Here is a 16,930-nt window from a genome sequence, read left to right as displayed (position 1 = left end):
GGGGCCTATAGCTTCTATCTTACAACTACATCCAAGGTATACGGTTCATCAACAACACCGCAACCATGGATTTCCTTCAGGTAAGTTGATCTCGCGCATACAATTCGCACCAATTTCTGTGCTCTGATGACAATAAATGCTAACTTTTACAGCGCCTTGCGCGCTTCCTCGATCGCCCGCTCTTCCCATGGAAGAAGCTCATCATGGGCTTCTCAGTCGGCCAATACCTCTTCGAAACCTTCCTCACAGCCCGTCAATACCGCGTCCTCCAGAAAACCAAGCCCCCCACCGTCCTCTCCAAGGAAGTCTCCCAGGAAGTCTTTGACAAGTCGCAGGCCTACGGTCGCGCCAAGGCAAAGTTCGAAATCATCAACGGTCTCTACTCTCAGGTTCAAAATCTCGCCTTTATGCACTTCGATGTCCTCCCTAAGCTCTGGTCCTGGACTGGCGATCTTCTTCTCAAATGGGCTCCTGCGCGCTTCTCCGGGGAGATCAGCCATACCATCGTCTTTGTCTTGACTTTTACCGTCATCAGCTCGCTTCTTCGTCTTCCTTCTTCGATTTACCAGACTTTTGTTCTTGAAGAGAAATTCGGGTTCAACAAGCAGACGCCTAAGCTCTTTGTCACCGATATTATCAAGACCCAGGCTCTCACCTTTGTTCTCGCGCCTCCATTCCTCGCTGGTTTCCTCAAGATCATCCAGAAGACTGGTAACTCGTTCTTCTACTACTTGTGGCTCTTCGTCATTGCTCTCCAGGTTTTCATGATCACCATCTACCCCGTTGCTATTCTACCTCTGTTCAACAAGCTGTCTCCTCTCGAGGATGGTGAGCTCAAGACCAAGGTTGAAGCTCTCGCCGCCAGCCTCAAGTTCCCCCTGCACGAGCTCTACGTCATTGATGGAAGCAAGCGAAGCGCCCACTCTAACGCCTATTTCTTTGGTCTCCCCTGGAAGAAGCACATTGTCATCTACGATACTCTGATTGAGAAGAGCGAGCCCGATGAGGTTGTTGCTGTTCTTGCCCACGAGTTGGGTCACTGGAAGCTCGGCCACACCACCAGTCTCTTTGGTATCTCTCAGGTAAGCACATCAACTCAATCAGTCAAGCATGCACTAACAATTACAGGCTCACTCATTCTACATCTTCCTCCTCTTCTCTGTCTTCATCAACAACCACTCTCTGTACTCATCTTTCGGTTTCCTCAAGGAGCATCCCATCATTGTCGGATTCATTCTCTTCTCTGATGCTCTCGCTCCCATGGATCTCGTCATCAACCTCCTTATGCACATTGTCAGCCGCAAGTTCGAGTTCCAGGCCGATGCCTTTGCCAAGCAGCTTGGTTACCCCGAGCAGCTCGCCCGCTCTCTCCTCAAGCTTCAGATTCAGAACCTCAGCACCATGGATGCCGACTGGATGTACGCCAGCTACCACTTCTCTCACCCCCATCTGTCTGAGCGACTCAACGCTCTTGGCTGGAAGGGATCCGAGGCCATCACTGAGGGTGTCACCGATAAGTCTGAGAAGGAGGGTGTTGTCAAGGCCAGTGGTCGCGACGAGTTGTAAACCTAGAAGGAACAACATTAGATTAAAGATTTCTTGCTAAATTCATTGAATGTTGCTAGAATCAGAAATGGCCGGGACGGAGCTGGAGATCTAGAAAGGATTGGCCGCCCTTAGACAGGATAGAACCAGACTCGTGTAAAATACAAACTGATTTTTATTGCTTCTATTCTGGCATCGCTACCGATATACTCTTGAGTTACTCAAGTCTACCTCAGCGCCATTTACGGTCCTCTAATCAGACTCATCAGAATCGTATGATCCCTCCGAACCTTCTAATTCTTCATCTTCCTCGGACGACTCTTCTTCCTCACCATCCTCAGGCTTCAGACCATAATCATCATGGAAGTAGCTGAGCTCATGTGTCTGAACCTTGTAGCCCATCTCCTTGAATGAAGCCTCCATACCCTGCGAAAGTTAGTAATAGTTGAGAAGCGATTGGGGGAACAAACCTCTTGCATGATCTTGGCGGCGGTGACAACGACGTTGCTCTTGCCGGGCTCGAAGCATGGTAGGACAGTCTCGCGCAGAGCAGTCTTGATTTCGTCGATAGTGACAGCTCGTACACGTCGCAGAACCTCCTTGTCCCAATCACTGGGAAGACCACGAACAACACCTTGAACAAAGTTTTGCTGAGCAGCACTAGGCATGGTAGACTGCTCATCAGCAAACATGACAACGATCTGGCTGATAGTACCCTCAAGAAGGTGATGATCAATTTCGACCGAACCGTCGGCAATCTTGCTGATGGCCTCCTTGGAGGCTTTGATAGCCTTGTAGGCGTCGGGTGAGCGGTACACGTTGTACGAAATGATACCAGAGTTGATGTCTCTAGAGAAGTAAACACCGTAGGCGTAACCAGCACCTCGAACAGCGTTCCAAAGAGGGCCTTCAGCCGCTTCAAGGTAGCCAATAGCAACCATGATAGAGGCAAGGCGAGGATCGGTGTAGGAGGCCATGCCTTGGGCTGTTGAGACGGAGTAAGAACTCTCAAGAGTAGTCATGGGAACGATGACTGCGCCAACCGAGCCAGGGTTGCGACCTTCATCGTTGAGAAGGCTCACAGGCTTGGGGATGTCAATCATCTTCTCAGCTGGTGCCAGAGACTTGGAAAGCGTATCCCATGTAGTCAATGGGTCAGGCAGAGTGGCGAGGTTAGCCGTGACAAGGAAACGCAGGTTCTGGAAGGTGAAAAGTGAGTCGCGGACAGTGTTGAACCAACCGACAACCTTTTCAGGTTCCTTCTCGAGAAGCTTCTTAAGTCTCTTCAAGTACACAGCACGAACAAGCACGCGCTTAGCAACAGCCAACGAGGATTTCTCCATGTGGAACGCAGCGCTGACCTCACTGGCCATGGACTTACCGTCACGCTTGGACTCAGGGATGTCAGCAAGAGCTTTGCTAACACTAGCCTTGAGACGCTGAGGATCGAAGATAGAGTCGAACATCATGGTGCGGATCCACTCGACGGCAGCAGCATACTTCTCAGGCTCGACCTGGAACTGAATCATGATACCGTCGGGATCACCAAGGTAGCGGGCGGAGCTGAGAGCGTAACTAATAGTATCCCGCTCAAGCTCCATAACGACCTGCTCAAAGCCGACCTGCTTACCTTCGCGCATGATGTGTGTGTTGAAGAAGTTGTCGCTGAAGATGGGCATCAACGGCTTCAACTCATTGGGGACCTGAGAAGTACCAATGTGGATGGTAATGTGAACAAAGTTGGTAGGGACGTCCTCAAACTGGATGAACAGTGGCAGTTTGCCTTGAGTCGTACCGTCGATAACCTTTTGGGCGGATCCGCTACCCAAGCCGATTGAACGGGCATGTCCGGAGCGGGCAGTATCCGACTCAATGAAGTGAATAGAATCGGTACCGGGAACGCTCCAACGGTCAACAACCTCGGCAGGAATAGGCTCGTCGTTCTTCTTCTTGGCATCTTCGAGACGCTTAGCAAGTTTCTCGAGACCCTCAGCGCCCAAGTCCTCCTTGCGCTTGGCAATTCGAGCTTCCTCGTCCTTCTTCATCTTGGTGGCCAATTCGTTGGAAGGCTTGCCGAGGATAGAGATATGAGGAGCATCAGCCATCCACTTGCTGAGGAAGTCTCGCCACTGCTTGTCCTCCCACTTCTCCAAAACATCGTACTCTTCCAGATTCTGCAGATCCGCGAGAGTAGAACCATCACGCTTACCGAAAAGGTAGTCGGTGATGATGTTGGTTGCGTAGAAAGACTCGGAGGTTTCAGCGTGGTACTTGACTTGACGTCTTTCGCGGCGGATACACTCTCTCATATAGTCCATGTCTACAGGCTTGGAGGCGACCTCTTTGAGTAGTTCGATAAGTCGCTTCTCGACAGACTCGAGCTTCTCGGTGGCGACACCTGTGGGCTGAAGCCAGATAACACTGTTGGGTCGAGGATCGGTCCAGTAGGAAACTGAGCTTGCAAGCTCCTCCTTCTCAACCATAACGTTCTCTAGAATAGAGACAGAAGAACCACACAGGTAGGTAAGAAGAACGTTAAGCGCAGATGAGTTGATCAGATCCATGCAGTCGGGACCGAAGAAGCCAACAAGGACCTCTCCGACCGACTCGTCCTCCTCTGGGAATTCTGCGGTCACAATCTTGGTTTCGTTGATCTTAGGGGGCGAGGCGGAGTCGATCCATGGTCTGCAAATGGTCAGTAAAGTATATTGTACGCTTAAGAATAGCTTGCCTCTTGAAAGGGGTATCGAGGGAAGGAATATCATCCTTGATAGACTCTTCAAATTGCTCAAGAATCTGGATAAGCTCGTCCTGGTTGACTTCTCCGACAAGACACAGACACAGGTTTCGTGGTTGGTACATATCCTTGTGGAATTGGCGAATACGTTCAGGAGTAAGAACACGGAGAGCATCAGTCATGCCGCCAGTCTCGTAGCGGAAACCGACGTTCTCGGGGTAAAGGAGACGACGAGCCTTGAGGTCCATGATCTCAGAACTGCGGAACTGAACAGCTTGCATCTCGGAGTAAACAACTCCAGCATCGTTGCCTTCGCCGTCAATGTGCCAAACTTCAGTCACTATACCTTCATCTGTAATCGTAGGCAAGATAACATGTTCGAGATATACAGGAAGAATCTGAGCGAAACCATCCCAACCGGCGGTCTCGAGGGTGTAAGCTGTGTGATCGGTGGCAGTCCAGGCGTTGGTGTGAGAGTAAGCTCGAGAAGAGAGCTTGTCGAGAAGACCCTTGTACTGGTAGCTCTTGGAACCCATGAAGACAAGATGCTCAAGGGTATGAGGAGCACCTGAATCATCAAAGATCTCAGTGGCTAGGGTGAAGTAACCATTGAGCTTTGGGCCCTTACGGTCGGCAACAACAACCTGCATACCACTGCGTTCTGAAACATATTGAGTGATTGTGCAAGGAGCATAGTCGGTCTTGAAGCTTTGGATCTTGCGGAAATGAGACTTGGCCGACATCTTGAAGGGTTTGATGCCTATGAGGCTCCAAAGAGAACTGTACAAGTTAGTATGAAGAGTAAGAAGCAATTTGAATGAGTTTCTGAGTAAAGCCAATGTTGTGGTGGAAGTTCATAGAGTTCAGACGGTATGACAGTGCATGACATATACAGCAACAAAGCATAATCAACAGGATGAAAGACAAACTGACTCGATACTTGTGGCTGGATGAGGAAAGCTTGACGTGAGCAAATAAGCGGCAACGCTGAGCAGAGCAATTATCACAGCAACAGCATATTGAGATTGTGAACGATGAGAGGGTGACATCACGACTAAGAAAGTAGGGGCTTATTGTGCCCGAGTCGGATTAAAGGGGCCTAAAGCTATAGAAAGCTTGGCACGAATAGCATCTGACGAGAAGCAATGGTGATAGTTTCAAGAAACTTCTTGAATACGAGTATCCGGATACTCTGATATACTTGTTCGTATAAAGATTGTCATACCCAACCAGGAGAAAAAGACCCCGCCATCAAAAGAGGTAGACGAAAGAACAAGGCAGATAAGGCAGAAATAGAAGAGAATACGTGACACACAATGCAGTCAGACCGGAAAGAAACTTTTACTTACCTTCGAAGAATTGTTGCGGTAGGTAATCCAAGGCTGGCTGTACCGTTGGTTGCTGCAAGTAAGAGCAAGAAAGCCCGAAGAGCTGCGCGATGAGGGGTCCAACCAAATCAATCCAGTGATGGGCCTAAAGTGAAAATTACCCCGCTATCAAGGCAGCACAGCTTGTGATAGTAACCACGATAGAACAGCTTGACAATGTTGTAGGGAGGAGATGAAGTTATAACAAGACTAAAGGGGGGGATCCTATAAGTGTAAGCAATAAGCAAACAAACATGATTACTACCAACTTGTCTCTAATAAAGCCTATCATCGGTATAGTAGCTTCTGTCTCACATGTTTCTAACCACTAATCTATCCGGGTATAACCTCAAAGCACACAACACAAACAAAGCAGCTATCCCACATTCTCAGTCTCGGCAGGCACGGCCCTTTCATGTGCATCTCCTTCCTATTCATGATCATAAGAACAATACAATCGGAAGGTGGGCTTCAAGAACAATACCTAAAGATGGCTTGAGCTCACTATTGATTGGCTACACAGCCGCTAAGCGCTTGGACCAACATTTACGCCACGCTGTAGGAAAGTGGCAGGTGCGTATCCGCAAATCCAATTGGGAAGCTGCAGTGCTGTCATGACGGCACTGGAAACTTGCCAGCTTGTGGCTGATCGCTCCTGCAACTTGCGACAAACAACAACAGCTCATGATTAGAGCTCACATCAACCATGCGAATAGTGATTTTATGTTTCTAGATTTGATTCAATTGGTTTATCACTGTAATAGTGACGAATAAATCGCAAACTAAGTCAAAGTCACCGACTCAAGAAGCTACCGACTACACCTACAATACACGTATAGCTTCAACTCCGACCCTCTATTCCACGATAATCCCGAACCTCACGATGGCCGCAACTACAGAAGCGCCGCAGAAACTTAGCGACGCTCTTGTCGCATTCTCCCTCGAAGGCCGATTCCCCGAGGATATCTCCGTACTCCCTCCTGTTTCCGAAACCGATCTACAACCTGCGATCCAGGCTCTGGCAGAAGCCAAGAAAGGGCTGGAGGTATGATTCCGTTATGAACGAATAGCCATCAAATATGATGCTCACGACGCTCACAGGCCGAGCTACACACCATCAACCAAGAAACGAAACAAGATGTCGATTCATGGGTACGGAATTCAAAAGCCCTGCAGGAGGATATTTTCCGCTCCAAGGCGATGGCCAACGAAATCGAACGACAATCTGAGGCTCCCGATGTCTCTGGTGAAGCTGTGCAAGATGCAGAAGAAAAGGCGGAATTCTTAAACCGAGAAGTTCAGTACAGCCAGCAGCTTCACGATGTGTTGCAAAAGATCAAGTTTGCTGTTCAGTCGTTGGATGAGGCGGAGGAAGCTTACCACAGACCTTCCGTTCATGATTCGCTACTTCACCTCAAGTGTACGTTCTTGTATCCTTTCGCTCAATATCTTGCTAACTATTCAAAGTATTCGAAAAAGCTTTGAATGATATCAGTGTCAGCAAGTCTTGCCGAGTGATGAAGCTTTTGAAGCTCCGAAGTTTCAAGCTCCATTCTTCTGTTCGTGAGATGTTCGATCATCATTGGAAGACATTGATTAATGCCGACATCGAAACTCGCCAATTCACTATTCGCAATATGATCGCGGGTAAGAACGTTGTATCTCGAAGTGCCACCACCACTAACAGATATCAGATGAGCATGGAGAAGTCCAGATGGAACTCTTAGACGTCGCATGTGGTCTGGACATCTACAAAGAGATCGATGAGCATATGGAGCAGCTGTGGCGAAACTTGGATGCTACAATTATATCGCCTCGCATGGACATCAGAAACGCCACTTTTCCTTCGATACAAGAAGATCAAGATATACTTAAGCTGTCCGGCGAAGCATCAAGATCGGTCGACGCCCTGCTTACTGATTTAGAAACGGCATTTGCATGGGTCTCTCGAAAAATCCCCAAGATGGTTTTTCCACCATTAGCCAACTTTATGGTGGCCGACGTGATACCCAGACTCATAGGAGAATGGTTGGCTCCCGCCGTACCCTCATCATTAAAAGATATGGACAGCTTTCAAGCCATGATCCAGAGGACTCAAAAGTTCTGTCAAAACCTCACTGAGTATAAATACACCGGTTTGGAAGATCTACAGAACTGGGTTGATAATGCACCATCAATATGGCTTGGAAAATGCCGAGAGACTACTCTCGACTCTGTTCGATCAAAGTTACTCGGTGGAATCGGAGAGTCCAAACAGGTCGAAAAGGTTGAGAAGCAGATGGTATCAATCGCGGAAGGAAAAGAGATCACCAAAACACCAGGAGGCGCTGGTGCAACTGCCGAAACCGCCGACTGGGGTGCTGATTGGGGTGATGCATGGGAGGAAGATAACCAGCAGCCCAAAGAGACAAAACCTACAAAGGGACCAGGTTCTACCAAAGCCGATGAAGATGACGGAGCCGATGCGTGGGGATGGGACGAAGAAGATACCACTGCTGAACCCAAAGACACGAAAGAAGCTAGCGAAAAGGATGATGAGGATGATGCTGCTGCTGCTTGGGGATGGGGTGACGAAGATACTGTTCAAGAACCAGAGCCGGCCGCAAAAAAGATCAAGTCTCAAGCTCAACAGGAGACTCGAGAGCTCGTTTTGAAAGAAACCTACAGCGTTTCATCTATGCCTGAGCCGGTTCTCGAGCTGATCCAGGCCATTCTAGAAGACGGTGCTGCATTGACGAGAGATGATGTCGAATATGCGCCAGTTGCAGCTACAGCGCCTGGTCTATTCGGTTTGCCAACGTTTGCCTTGGCACTGTTCAGAGCCATCTCGCCGTATTACTATTCCCTGAGCGAGGGCGGCAATATGTAAGAACATCGATCTGTTGGGAAAACACTACTGACACAGAACAGGTTCTTATACAATGATGCTATGTATCTAGCAGAAAGACTCTCCGAGTTTGCTGATGCCTGGAAGAAGCGCGAAGACCTAACGCCCAGAGCTAGGAACATGCTACGGCTCGACAACGACGTCAAAAGCCTACAGAGCTTTGCCAATCGAAGTTACGCCAACGAGATGAACATCCAAAAGACTATCCTTCGTGATTTCCTTGGCGGTGCTCAAAGTTTGATGCAGCAAGATGAAATGGAGTCTTGTGTAGAGTTGGCTACGGGTCGTATCCGCGCAATGGCTTCTGTGTGGAAATCTATTCTGGCTCGTTCAGTTTGGACACAAGCTCTGGGTTCTCTCGTTGAAGCTGTTGCAACCAAGCTTATCACGGACGTCCTTGAGATGTCTTCAATCGGTCAAGATGAAGCCTACAACATCGCCAAGGTCATCGCAACTGCTACAGAGCTGGACGACCTCTTCTTGCCTAGTGTTTTGGCGGGTACTCCAAGCACAGAGGATGAAGTTCCTCAAACAGCTCAATATGCACCCAGTTGGCTTCGTCTCAAGTACTTGAGCGAGGTTCTTCAAAGCAACCTTAATGAGGTCCGCTATCTATGGTTTGAAAGCGAGTTGAGTCTCTACTTTTCCGCTTCAGAGGTTGTCGACCTTATTGAAGCTAGTTTTGAGTCGAATCCGAGAACAAGGGAGACGATTCGGGAGATTCAGTCCAAGCCTGCTCCTTCAGCTCAACGATAAGGATATTTATTTAGAGTTGGATTAATAGAAGCATTTACACCGTTAAAATTGCAAGCGTCGTTGCGACTGTTACGATATGAGGTTCGATTCGATGTGACATATACAGTCCAAGGCTTCACCTCACAAACATCCACCCAGACTTTCATAGTTCTGAGGTATCAAAGACAATTATCGAGGTTCTTAGGAAAGGACTAATGCACCTTGATATATCTTTCCATTGAATCTCACCGCTGACAAGAGTCGTTTCGATACTCACAACTACTTTGAATCCGCTTACCCTACACTGTTCCTCATCATCTCAACGCGAAGACGAATATTTACAACGAGAACAAGTTTCATGTAACATTGTGTCTCATAATTGAGCATATCAAAAGCTGTAAAGCCAAAAGTATATCATTTCTCACTGTCCACTCCGTCTCATGAGATACAACTCAACACAGCACCATACCATCACAACATATCAGAAACCCCCAACAGTTTCATTCAACTTCATTCACAACAAACATATGACTTCTCATAATGACCTCCCTCAACACAACATATCACATAACACAGGTCACACGTCGGTCGAGTCTACATCGTACCATGCTGAGCTAATTCACCGGTAACTCACAGCGAGATATTTTTACAACGTCATGTCTTGAGGGTGTGTATGACGACAAAAGCGCCAAGGCACCTGCAGATATCTTTTCACCAGTCAAATTCAGATTCCGGGATGCTGCAGCAAACTTTCCTCGGAGAGAAGCGGACGTGACCAGCGGAAACTTGCAGCAAGAGATTGCGCATTCCTATTTCAGGTGCTTCCCTGTGTTGTGTCGTGCCAACGCATTGAAGGCAGATGTTTGTCCAACAGAGTTTTCTCGTGAGACGGACAAATTCATGCCCATAATATTCATGTTGGCCGTCGTTTGTTGGTCGATATGGATTGGCTTGTGCGTATATTTGATCCAGCAAGCATGAAATGAAACATGCTGCAAGAGTCTGTGTGCCCATGAATACTAGTATTCATTGTATACTCGCCGCAGCCGCAAGCGATACGCGGATTAAACAAAGCAGAGGACGCAAGATGGTCCACGTAGCTTAGAATAGCATTGAAACGGCTTCCAGAAGATATGGATCATAAAACACCAAACAATGTCGCACAGATCCCAAAGGATTCAAGGCAGAATCTCAAGTCGGGCTCAGATTATGCTTGTTAGCTTGTCAAGCTAGTGGACTAGAGACTTCATAATCGGACCCCCGACGAGTTGAGGCCCCTTCCATCTCCCTCAGACTCACTCTAGGGTCTCAGCATGAGAACAGATGAGATGGGGCCTGAGCTCTTACTCGTGGGTCTTTTGGCTCTGTCCGGAAGGTTTCCAGAACCTCCGGTATGGTCATAGCTTTTGATGTCGTTGTTCTTCACTTCCGCGCTCCCCGTAAGAGTCTAGGATATCCATGAATTGATTCCCATACTAAGTTGTAGTGAGTAACTCGTCTGCTCCTGTCCTTGATAGTTAGCCCCCAAGTCATGTCATGTTCAAGGATGTACTGCCACTACCAAATTAGGTGTAAATCCGCTGTCATCCCAACGGAGTTATGTACCTACAAGGTCCACCCCCGCACTAGGACCAACCTCTCGGAACCGAATTCGCCGTTTCACATATCCCAGGACTCCGTAGTAAGGGGGAACCCTACCAGGCGAATCACTCTCAGCCCGATTCCTCAAAGCAAGCAGAGCTGGTCGTGTCTCGAAAAAACTCAAAATAAATTGACTGGTCTTGTTCGCCGCGTGAAACGTGACCACGTAAATATGCGAGTGATCCGTAAGCTTGTGGGAGATTAATTTTATGCACTGATCATGACATGCCCTGCTGTCAATCAAAGCAAGTGCCGAATCCTCATGTATAGCAAGCAGTTGTGTTGTGCTTGTAGATAGGGGTTCAACATGTGCTGTCCGACTCATACTGTACGATCAAGTGCAATCTTGTACATCCAGACTGTCACTGTAAATCAGCCTCCGGTCGGCGTTAGGCCTAGACTAGTGGCGGACCGTCCAACACTTGCGCAACTAGTTTTCGAGAGTAGATGACTGATAGTCGGTCTCTTGACAGTTGACGTGGCATGGCAGTACAGTCAGAACTGACTCTCTTCGGTGAGGCTGAGGTAAACACTCATAAAACTCCAACGACATGTGCTCGATTGCATCACAAGACATGACTGATCACGTCGAATAGCCAAGATATGTCGGCGATAACTGACCTGCATCTGGTTCTAAACAGACAAACAGAAAACAGTATCAGCCGACAGTATTGGTATCGATTCATCCTCGCACAAGGTGAGCTCAGTACCACCGTGAATTGTGATAACCACTCATCTTCGTTGGTCTCGACGCCGTGGCTATACAACTCGAATTTTGTCTGGACTGTTCGGTCTCATGATGAGAGACGGTAAGTGATAGAAGCGAGTTGGTGGTCACTCGAAACACATGCATAAGTCTGCCCATGAGGTTGGATATCAACTGCATTTGAGGTCGCCCTCTCACCAAATGCATACCATAGACACGGCGCCGGACACGCCCTTCCGATCTTGTCTTTGTCCGCCGCCCCGCGCCGTCTGCACCTCTCCAGGAACGGGCATGCATCGCAAACTCCCTCACTGACCTCGCCGAACTGATAATCATAAGTAGGGTAACAGATGTGCCAGGAAAGTGACCAGTCACTATGTAAGACAACACATGGGACCGGCCCGAGCCAGGACTAGCGATTCCGCACATAGCCTTTTAATAAAAGACCATATACCACTGGCTTATACATGGCAACACCATCATCGAATTTTGCCAGCGCAACCACCTACTCGAATTGTCCAGCAAATGAGACAAATGGCAGGTACCTTGGATTCTCGCAAGGGACCAAGGTTGCACTCGTCAGCCTACATACAGCAGGACATCCCCAGCTGATCAGACGGCTGAGTAGCGTATATCATAGGCTGTGCCGTAGGTGCCTAGAAGATTGTGCAGATCGACAAGGCTAGGGACGTTATCTCCAAATGCGTCCGATAGTGTAATAGATGTATGCCAGCACACAATGTGCTTGGTTAGCACACCTTGAATTCTAGGAATGTGCAAATCCCAGGTATCGACGGTTGAAATACCATCATGTCAAATTGCAACATATTCGCTTCACCATGCATGCATGAACCAGCCAGTGATGGAACAGCGGCACAATGCTCTTCTAGATAGGCAGCCAAGCCTGTCAGACAGTCTGATTTGTGACAATGTCGGGTCAGATATGGCTAAAAGTCCGCCATAATGATACCTCGCGATGCCTCTCTCATTGGTGCTCTGTGGCGACCTTTATGGTGATGCAATAGCTGACTGGTCATTGTCAATGATGCTCTGTGGCTGTACAACGCATAGCTCTGTACGACAAGGCAAAGGATTTGGACGGGTGGGCCTGTGTAATGAAGACAATCAAACTATCTGCACCAACAGATCTGGCCCAGCCACTGGACTGGTGCTGACATTAATCACTGCGCACGCCCAAAGCACTAACAGTCAGCAGCCCAACGCCAAAATAGACGTCAAAGTCACTGCCTTCAGGGATTTCGAGGCAGGGGCCTAAGAAGGATTCTAGAAGGCTGAGCATCGAAACGAACAGCATGTCCATACCCTGACAACCCTCAGGATTGAGCTAGGGGGTCCTTGGTCCCTGAGGTTTCGAAGCAAGGTATGTCCACCCACTGTCCTTGGGTTCTTCATCTGTTTCAACAGCTTTAAACTCGCCGAACGCTCAGATGTCTTCCACAATTGTATGTTTTGCTGGTATTAATCGTAATCAATCTGAACGAGACGACTGTTGAATTGAGTTTGGCCCACATAATATTGTCGTTTCAAACCAAATTGCCAAGAATCTTGATACAGTGCTTTCGAGCCCCACTGATTCAGGTACTGTAGTAGTCAAGTCTTGAGCTTCAAGAACACTTCTGTACTCAATTCGTATTGTAGTCTGCTGCTGGCTTGATTGAGATGCAAATCCCACAGGTTATGCCACGTAACGCAGCTCATCATTGCCTGATGCTGCTAATTACGCATTCGGCCTGAGTCAAGAGGTCCCTGGACGCACTTTGCCGACAAGCTAGAGAGAAACAGTCTGTAACAAGGTGCTGAATTTAGGCTCTAAAGTTAGCCATGAAAATCCCAAGTCGGTTGAGTGTCACGGACGCTAGTAACCAACGGTATGTACGCTTTGATGTTGTAGAACATCCGCGGAACGGGATTGGTCACGATAGTGCAATGTTGAAAGTCGTATTCTGTCTTTTTGATACTGCTATGGAAGCGAATGTACCATAGTTATTGAGCTGTCATAGCAATGCCGGGTCTATCGGTAGGTCTCGATATACCTCTGACTTCCCCATGACAATCGCGAGAACCCCTTGCTGCACATCAATGATGTGCAGCGACGGCTGGCCCAAGCGTTGGTATCAGCAAAGGGGTGTCCCGCTTGAAATTGGTCACCATCCGGCCCTCTGCAGATTGTTCCTTTGGAAGGCATCCGGATGAGTTTACCGGATGATTGATCCGTTGAACTGACCGGTGCCGTGTTCTGTAAATGACCTGTCTATCTGTTGAGTGCTAAGAGCAGGATATGTGCCGGATTCTAACCCTGTCGGCAATGGTCTTCCCATCAGCTTGGTTCAATGAAAGGCGCAGCTATACCCTGTCAGGCCCCTCTGCAAAAGGAATTCACCGAGGTCATGTTGGTAATCTTTTAGTTAGACTGCAGACCTCATCTCGCATAGCAAGGGCATACGGGTCTATTCGAGTCATCGTAGAAGCTCAATACATCGCCTGTGCCCCGAGCGTCGAACCCTGTCCATCGTTATCGAGACGGTAGCTTTCCAGGATGTGCTACAGGTAAACAGATACCTCGCTTGCGTGTTGTAAGCTCCAGAATCATCCATTGATACAAGCATCAATTGCCTGATACCGTAACTCTGCCGGCGGCCTCTACTGCAACTGCAACCTCAAGTTATCAATTGCAATAGCCGGTGGTTGACATCCGAATATCTGCACCTCAATAGGAAGGCCGAGCGGATGCATCAAATCACAGATTGGCGGCTCTGATGCACGTTGTCACATCCTAACCCCATTCCATATGCGGCATTGAAGCGGCAGGCGCGCAATGAGCGGGCACTCCCGTGGTATCGATTCCACCGCGTGGTTTTTTATCAGTAAGCGTGGGATGATTTGACGCATTTCATCACGAGCCTCTCTGCGTGGCATTCTCAGATGCCAGTGGTGTTGAACTAAACCAAGACTAATGCGGTCTTTACTTTTTGCCGCAAATAGTTGGCCCTCACCGAGATGTGCTCGTATGGATAAAGAGAGGAACTCAATTTGACTCTCTCACTGATTGGCTTGTTAACCAACTTGATGGTCATAGCTGCCACGATCTGCGAATAGGTTGCAACTTATAGGGTATTCGTGGACGACATAACCAAATGACCGGTCACCACCTTGCAGTGTGCTTGATCAATGTATCGTTGCTCAAAGTTAAACGTAACGCGCCTCACGCGAATAATTGGACTCTGAGTTGCAGAATGCTGGTGATCGCTTCGCATACTGTATGTTGTTTACATGGTGGGCTTGAATCCACGGCGGGTTGATGCGAGCCAATACAACATGCTTTGCGCTGTGCCACCTCTGGTTGCTCTATACGTAGTGGTAACATTGCAAAAGTATCCTGCAGAACATCAGGTGCCCAGCCGCAATGACGCGATAGAAATGCAAGGTAAGATTGAGCATAATTTCGTGCCTTGCGCCGATAGACCAAGGTGATTGTGACGCAGTCACTGCAGTGGTCGGAACCGGTCGAGAATATTCAAGGTCTCGACACAGAAGCTTATGGCATACCATAAATGCTTGGCTTGATGTGGTTGGTTATCATCCCACAAAGGGGTTAATGCTTTTTCGACGTGCTGCTTAAAGAAACGCACGTGGATGCAGCCCATAGAACGGTGGAAATTGAGGGCGTGTCGCAGAAGTCTTGGAACGGAATAATCGGCATTCTTTGTGCAGTGTAAGAATACGGCGTACCTTCACCACTCGTAAACCGGCCGTGCCAACTCCCAGAACGGTATAATACGACGGACAGCACGACCGCTTAGCAGGCCCTGGGCTTGGCATCGCTACGTTATCTGTAGCAGTGGGTAATTATAACACGAGGGAACCGACACTGCTAGAACGAGCTGAATACGGGATTCATGTCGGTTGCAGAATAGCTGAAAAAAAGTTTCATAGAAGCATATCGAAGATGTCGAAGAGATATCGTATATCTCGAATGCGCCGGGACCACCACTAGGTAGCATCGTAAAAAGAAGTTTCACTCGCGGCCGAAGAACCCGAAACCTTGCCCCTCAGAGATGATATGCGAGTCGAGGGTTATAGACGGCTGCTGTAGTACCGCCGGATTGAGCCATGAGCTTTATTTTCCTGATAGGACCGTTCCAATGCAACATATCTGAGGTTGAACTGGTGGAACACGGCCTAATTCGCAATCAAACAGACACGTCAGGAGATCGATTCCATAGTCTCAGTCAGAACCTCGAATGCCATCACAAGTGACAGCGAATGAAGTTGCATAACTTCTCATGCATGCCTGAAGCTTCAATGCTTGTAGTCCGCAATTGAGCCCGCTCGTACCCCCGCGTCCTTCAATGTCACTATCCGAGCCACGAGATTCCCCTACGTCACCCGGCAATCGCGTCATATCACCTTTCCGGCCACCCTTATATTCCCGTTGAGAAGTTTATGTTGAAGGCTAGTGACGGATTTCGTGAAACTTGAGATATCGGTCTGCCGTTTGCGATAAGGTATGACTGATCAGATAGACTCTCAGTCGACCGACATGTTGATCATGGCAATTAGGCCGATTGAACGCTGTCACATGCGAAGAACGCCGACACATCGCAAGGCTGACTGATACTGCAATTTGTCTCCCGAGACAAAATTATTCAGTCCCTTCCAGGGGCTCAGGGCTCAAGTCGCTGCTAGCAAATGACGGCCCCATGTCTCATAATCATGCCCCTTAAGATCCCTTAGGGGCCGGCCATCCGCAATGATAGATCCCTCAACCGATTGGTCAAAGATTCAAAAACCGACGTCATTATACTTCCCCACGCCACGAAGCGAGCCTTTAACGAATCAATAACGAATCACAACTCGTTTGGCGGCTATGGCTGGCCCAGCACACTGGTGCCGTTCAGACACCCATTCTTCTCAAGCAATTCGAGATGCGCGAGCCGCCATAGTGCCCTATCAACGACACAGATGGGAACGTGTACTGGCACACCGCATGTGATAATATGGCGTTTCCATCTTTGCTGGCCCTTTGTCGCTTGGATCCAGCTGGGATGGGTAGCTCGTGACCACGAAAAATTGCCTGGAAAGAAATGTCGGTGTATTTCGAATGGAATACCCTTCGTGGTTTGTTGTTCCAGAACCCCGCTCTGGAGTTCCAAGATGTAGGGTTTCTTGATAACAAACCCCAAGTAAGATTGACCCATTGGCCTGTGTCATCTTTTTAGCCACTGTGATCTGTGGCCATGTCAGACAAGGGCTGTTTGCGGCGTAATGTGTAATCCGTGCTGTAATCGCTG

The 16,930-nt window shown here is 48.5% G+C and overlaps 3 protein-coding genes across 3 annotated transcripts; 2 read left to right on the top strand and 1 right to left on the bottom strand.

Annotated features, from left to right (window-relative positions):
* The first annotated feature begins 31 nt into the window (after positions 1-31).
* On the top strand, positions 32-1,717 carry B0J16DRAFT_299183 (peptidase family M48-domain-containing protein). Its single transcript, XM_046124526.1, has 3 exons — positions 32-80; positions 153-1,082; positions 1,129-1,717. Exons 1-3 carry the CDS (start codon positions 66-68, stop codon positions 1,564-1,566), a joined length of 1,383 nt encoding a protein of 460 aa, XP_045985840.1. The 5' UTR covers positions 32-65; the 3' UTR covers positions 1,567-1,717.
* Positions 1,523-5,647, bottom strand: B0J16DRAFT_51575 (Metalloenzyme, LuxS/M16 peptidase-like protein). Its single transcript, XM_046133970.1, has 4 exons — positions 5,216-5,647; positions 4,277-5,062; positions 2,016-4,230; positions 1,523-1,971 (listed from the first exon to the last, which is right to left on the bottom strand). Exons 1-4 carry the CDS (start codon positions 5,329-5,331, stop codon positions 1,798-1,800), a joined length of 3,291 nt encoding a protein of 1,096 aa, XP_045985839.1. The 5' UTR covers positions 5,332-5,647; the 3' UTR covers positions 1,523-1,797.
* Positions 5,648-6,437: 790 nt separating this feature from the next.
* B0J16DRAFT_51459 (uncharacterized protein) lies at positions 6,438-9,502 on the top strand. The gene is made up of 5 exons (XM_046133969.1): positions 6,438-6,694; positions 6,751-7,069; positions 7,117-7,296; positions 7,344-8,514; positions 8,560-9,502. The coding sequence occupies exons 1-5, from the start codon at positions 6,533-6,535 to the stop codon at positions 9,290-9,292; spliced, it is 2,565 nt and encodes an 854-aa protein (XP_045985838.1). The 5' UTR covers positions 6,438-6,532; the 3' UTR covers positions 9,293-9,502.
* Positions 9,503-16,930: the final 7,428 nt, after the last annotated feature.

Source organism: Fusarium flagelliforme (genome assembly GCF_020744385.1).
Source record: "Fusarium flagelliforme strain FIESC 12 MPI-CAGE-AA-0113 chromosome Unknown B0J16scaffold_2, whole genome shotgun sequence".
In the NCBI taxonomy this organism is placed as follows: domain Eukaryota; kingdom Fungi; phylum Ascomycota; class Sordariomycetes; order Hypocreales; family Nectriaceae; genus Fusarium; species Fusarium flagelliforme.
Note: the sequence above shows the minus strand (reverse complement) of the source record. Positions and strands in the feature narration are given on the sequence as shown.

Excerpts from the sequence above, each read along its gene's own strand:
- B0J16DRAFT_51459 (XM_046133969.1), top strand. The coding sequence starts at position 6,533 with ATGGCCGCAACTACAGAAGCGCCGCAGAAACTTAGCGACGCTCTTGTC. Across the intron at positions 6,695-6,750 it reads AAGCCAAGAAAGGGCTGGAG|GCCGAGCTACACACCATCAA; the intron begins GTATGATTCCGT and ends CGACGCTCACAG. Across the intron at positions 7,297-7,343 it reads TATTCGCAATATGATCGCGG|ATGAGCATGGAGAAGTCCAG; the intron begins GTAAGAACGTTG and ends AACAGATATCAG.
- B0J16DRAFT_51575 (XM_046133970.1), bottom strand. The coding sequence starts at position 5,331 with ATGTCACCCTCTCATCGTTCACAATCTCAATATGCTGTTGCTGTGATA. Across the intron at positions 5,063-5,215 it reads CATCCAGCCACAAGTATCGA|TTCTCTTTGGAGCCTCATAG; the intron begins GTCAGTTTGTCT and ends TAACTTGTACAG. Across the intron at positions 1,972-2,015 it reads CCGCCAAGATCATGCAAGAG|GGTATGGAGGCTTCATTCAA; the intron begins GTTTGTTCCCCC and ends TAACTTTCGCAG.
- B0J16DRAFT_299183 (XM_046124526.1), top strand. Across the intron at positions 1,083-1,128 it reads GTCTCTTTGGTATCTCTCAG|GCTCACTCATTCTACATCTT; the intron begins GTAAGCACATCA and ends TAACAATTACAG.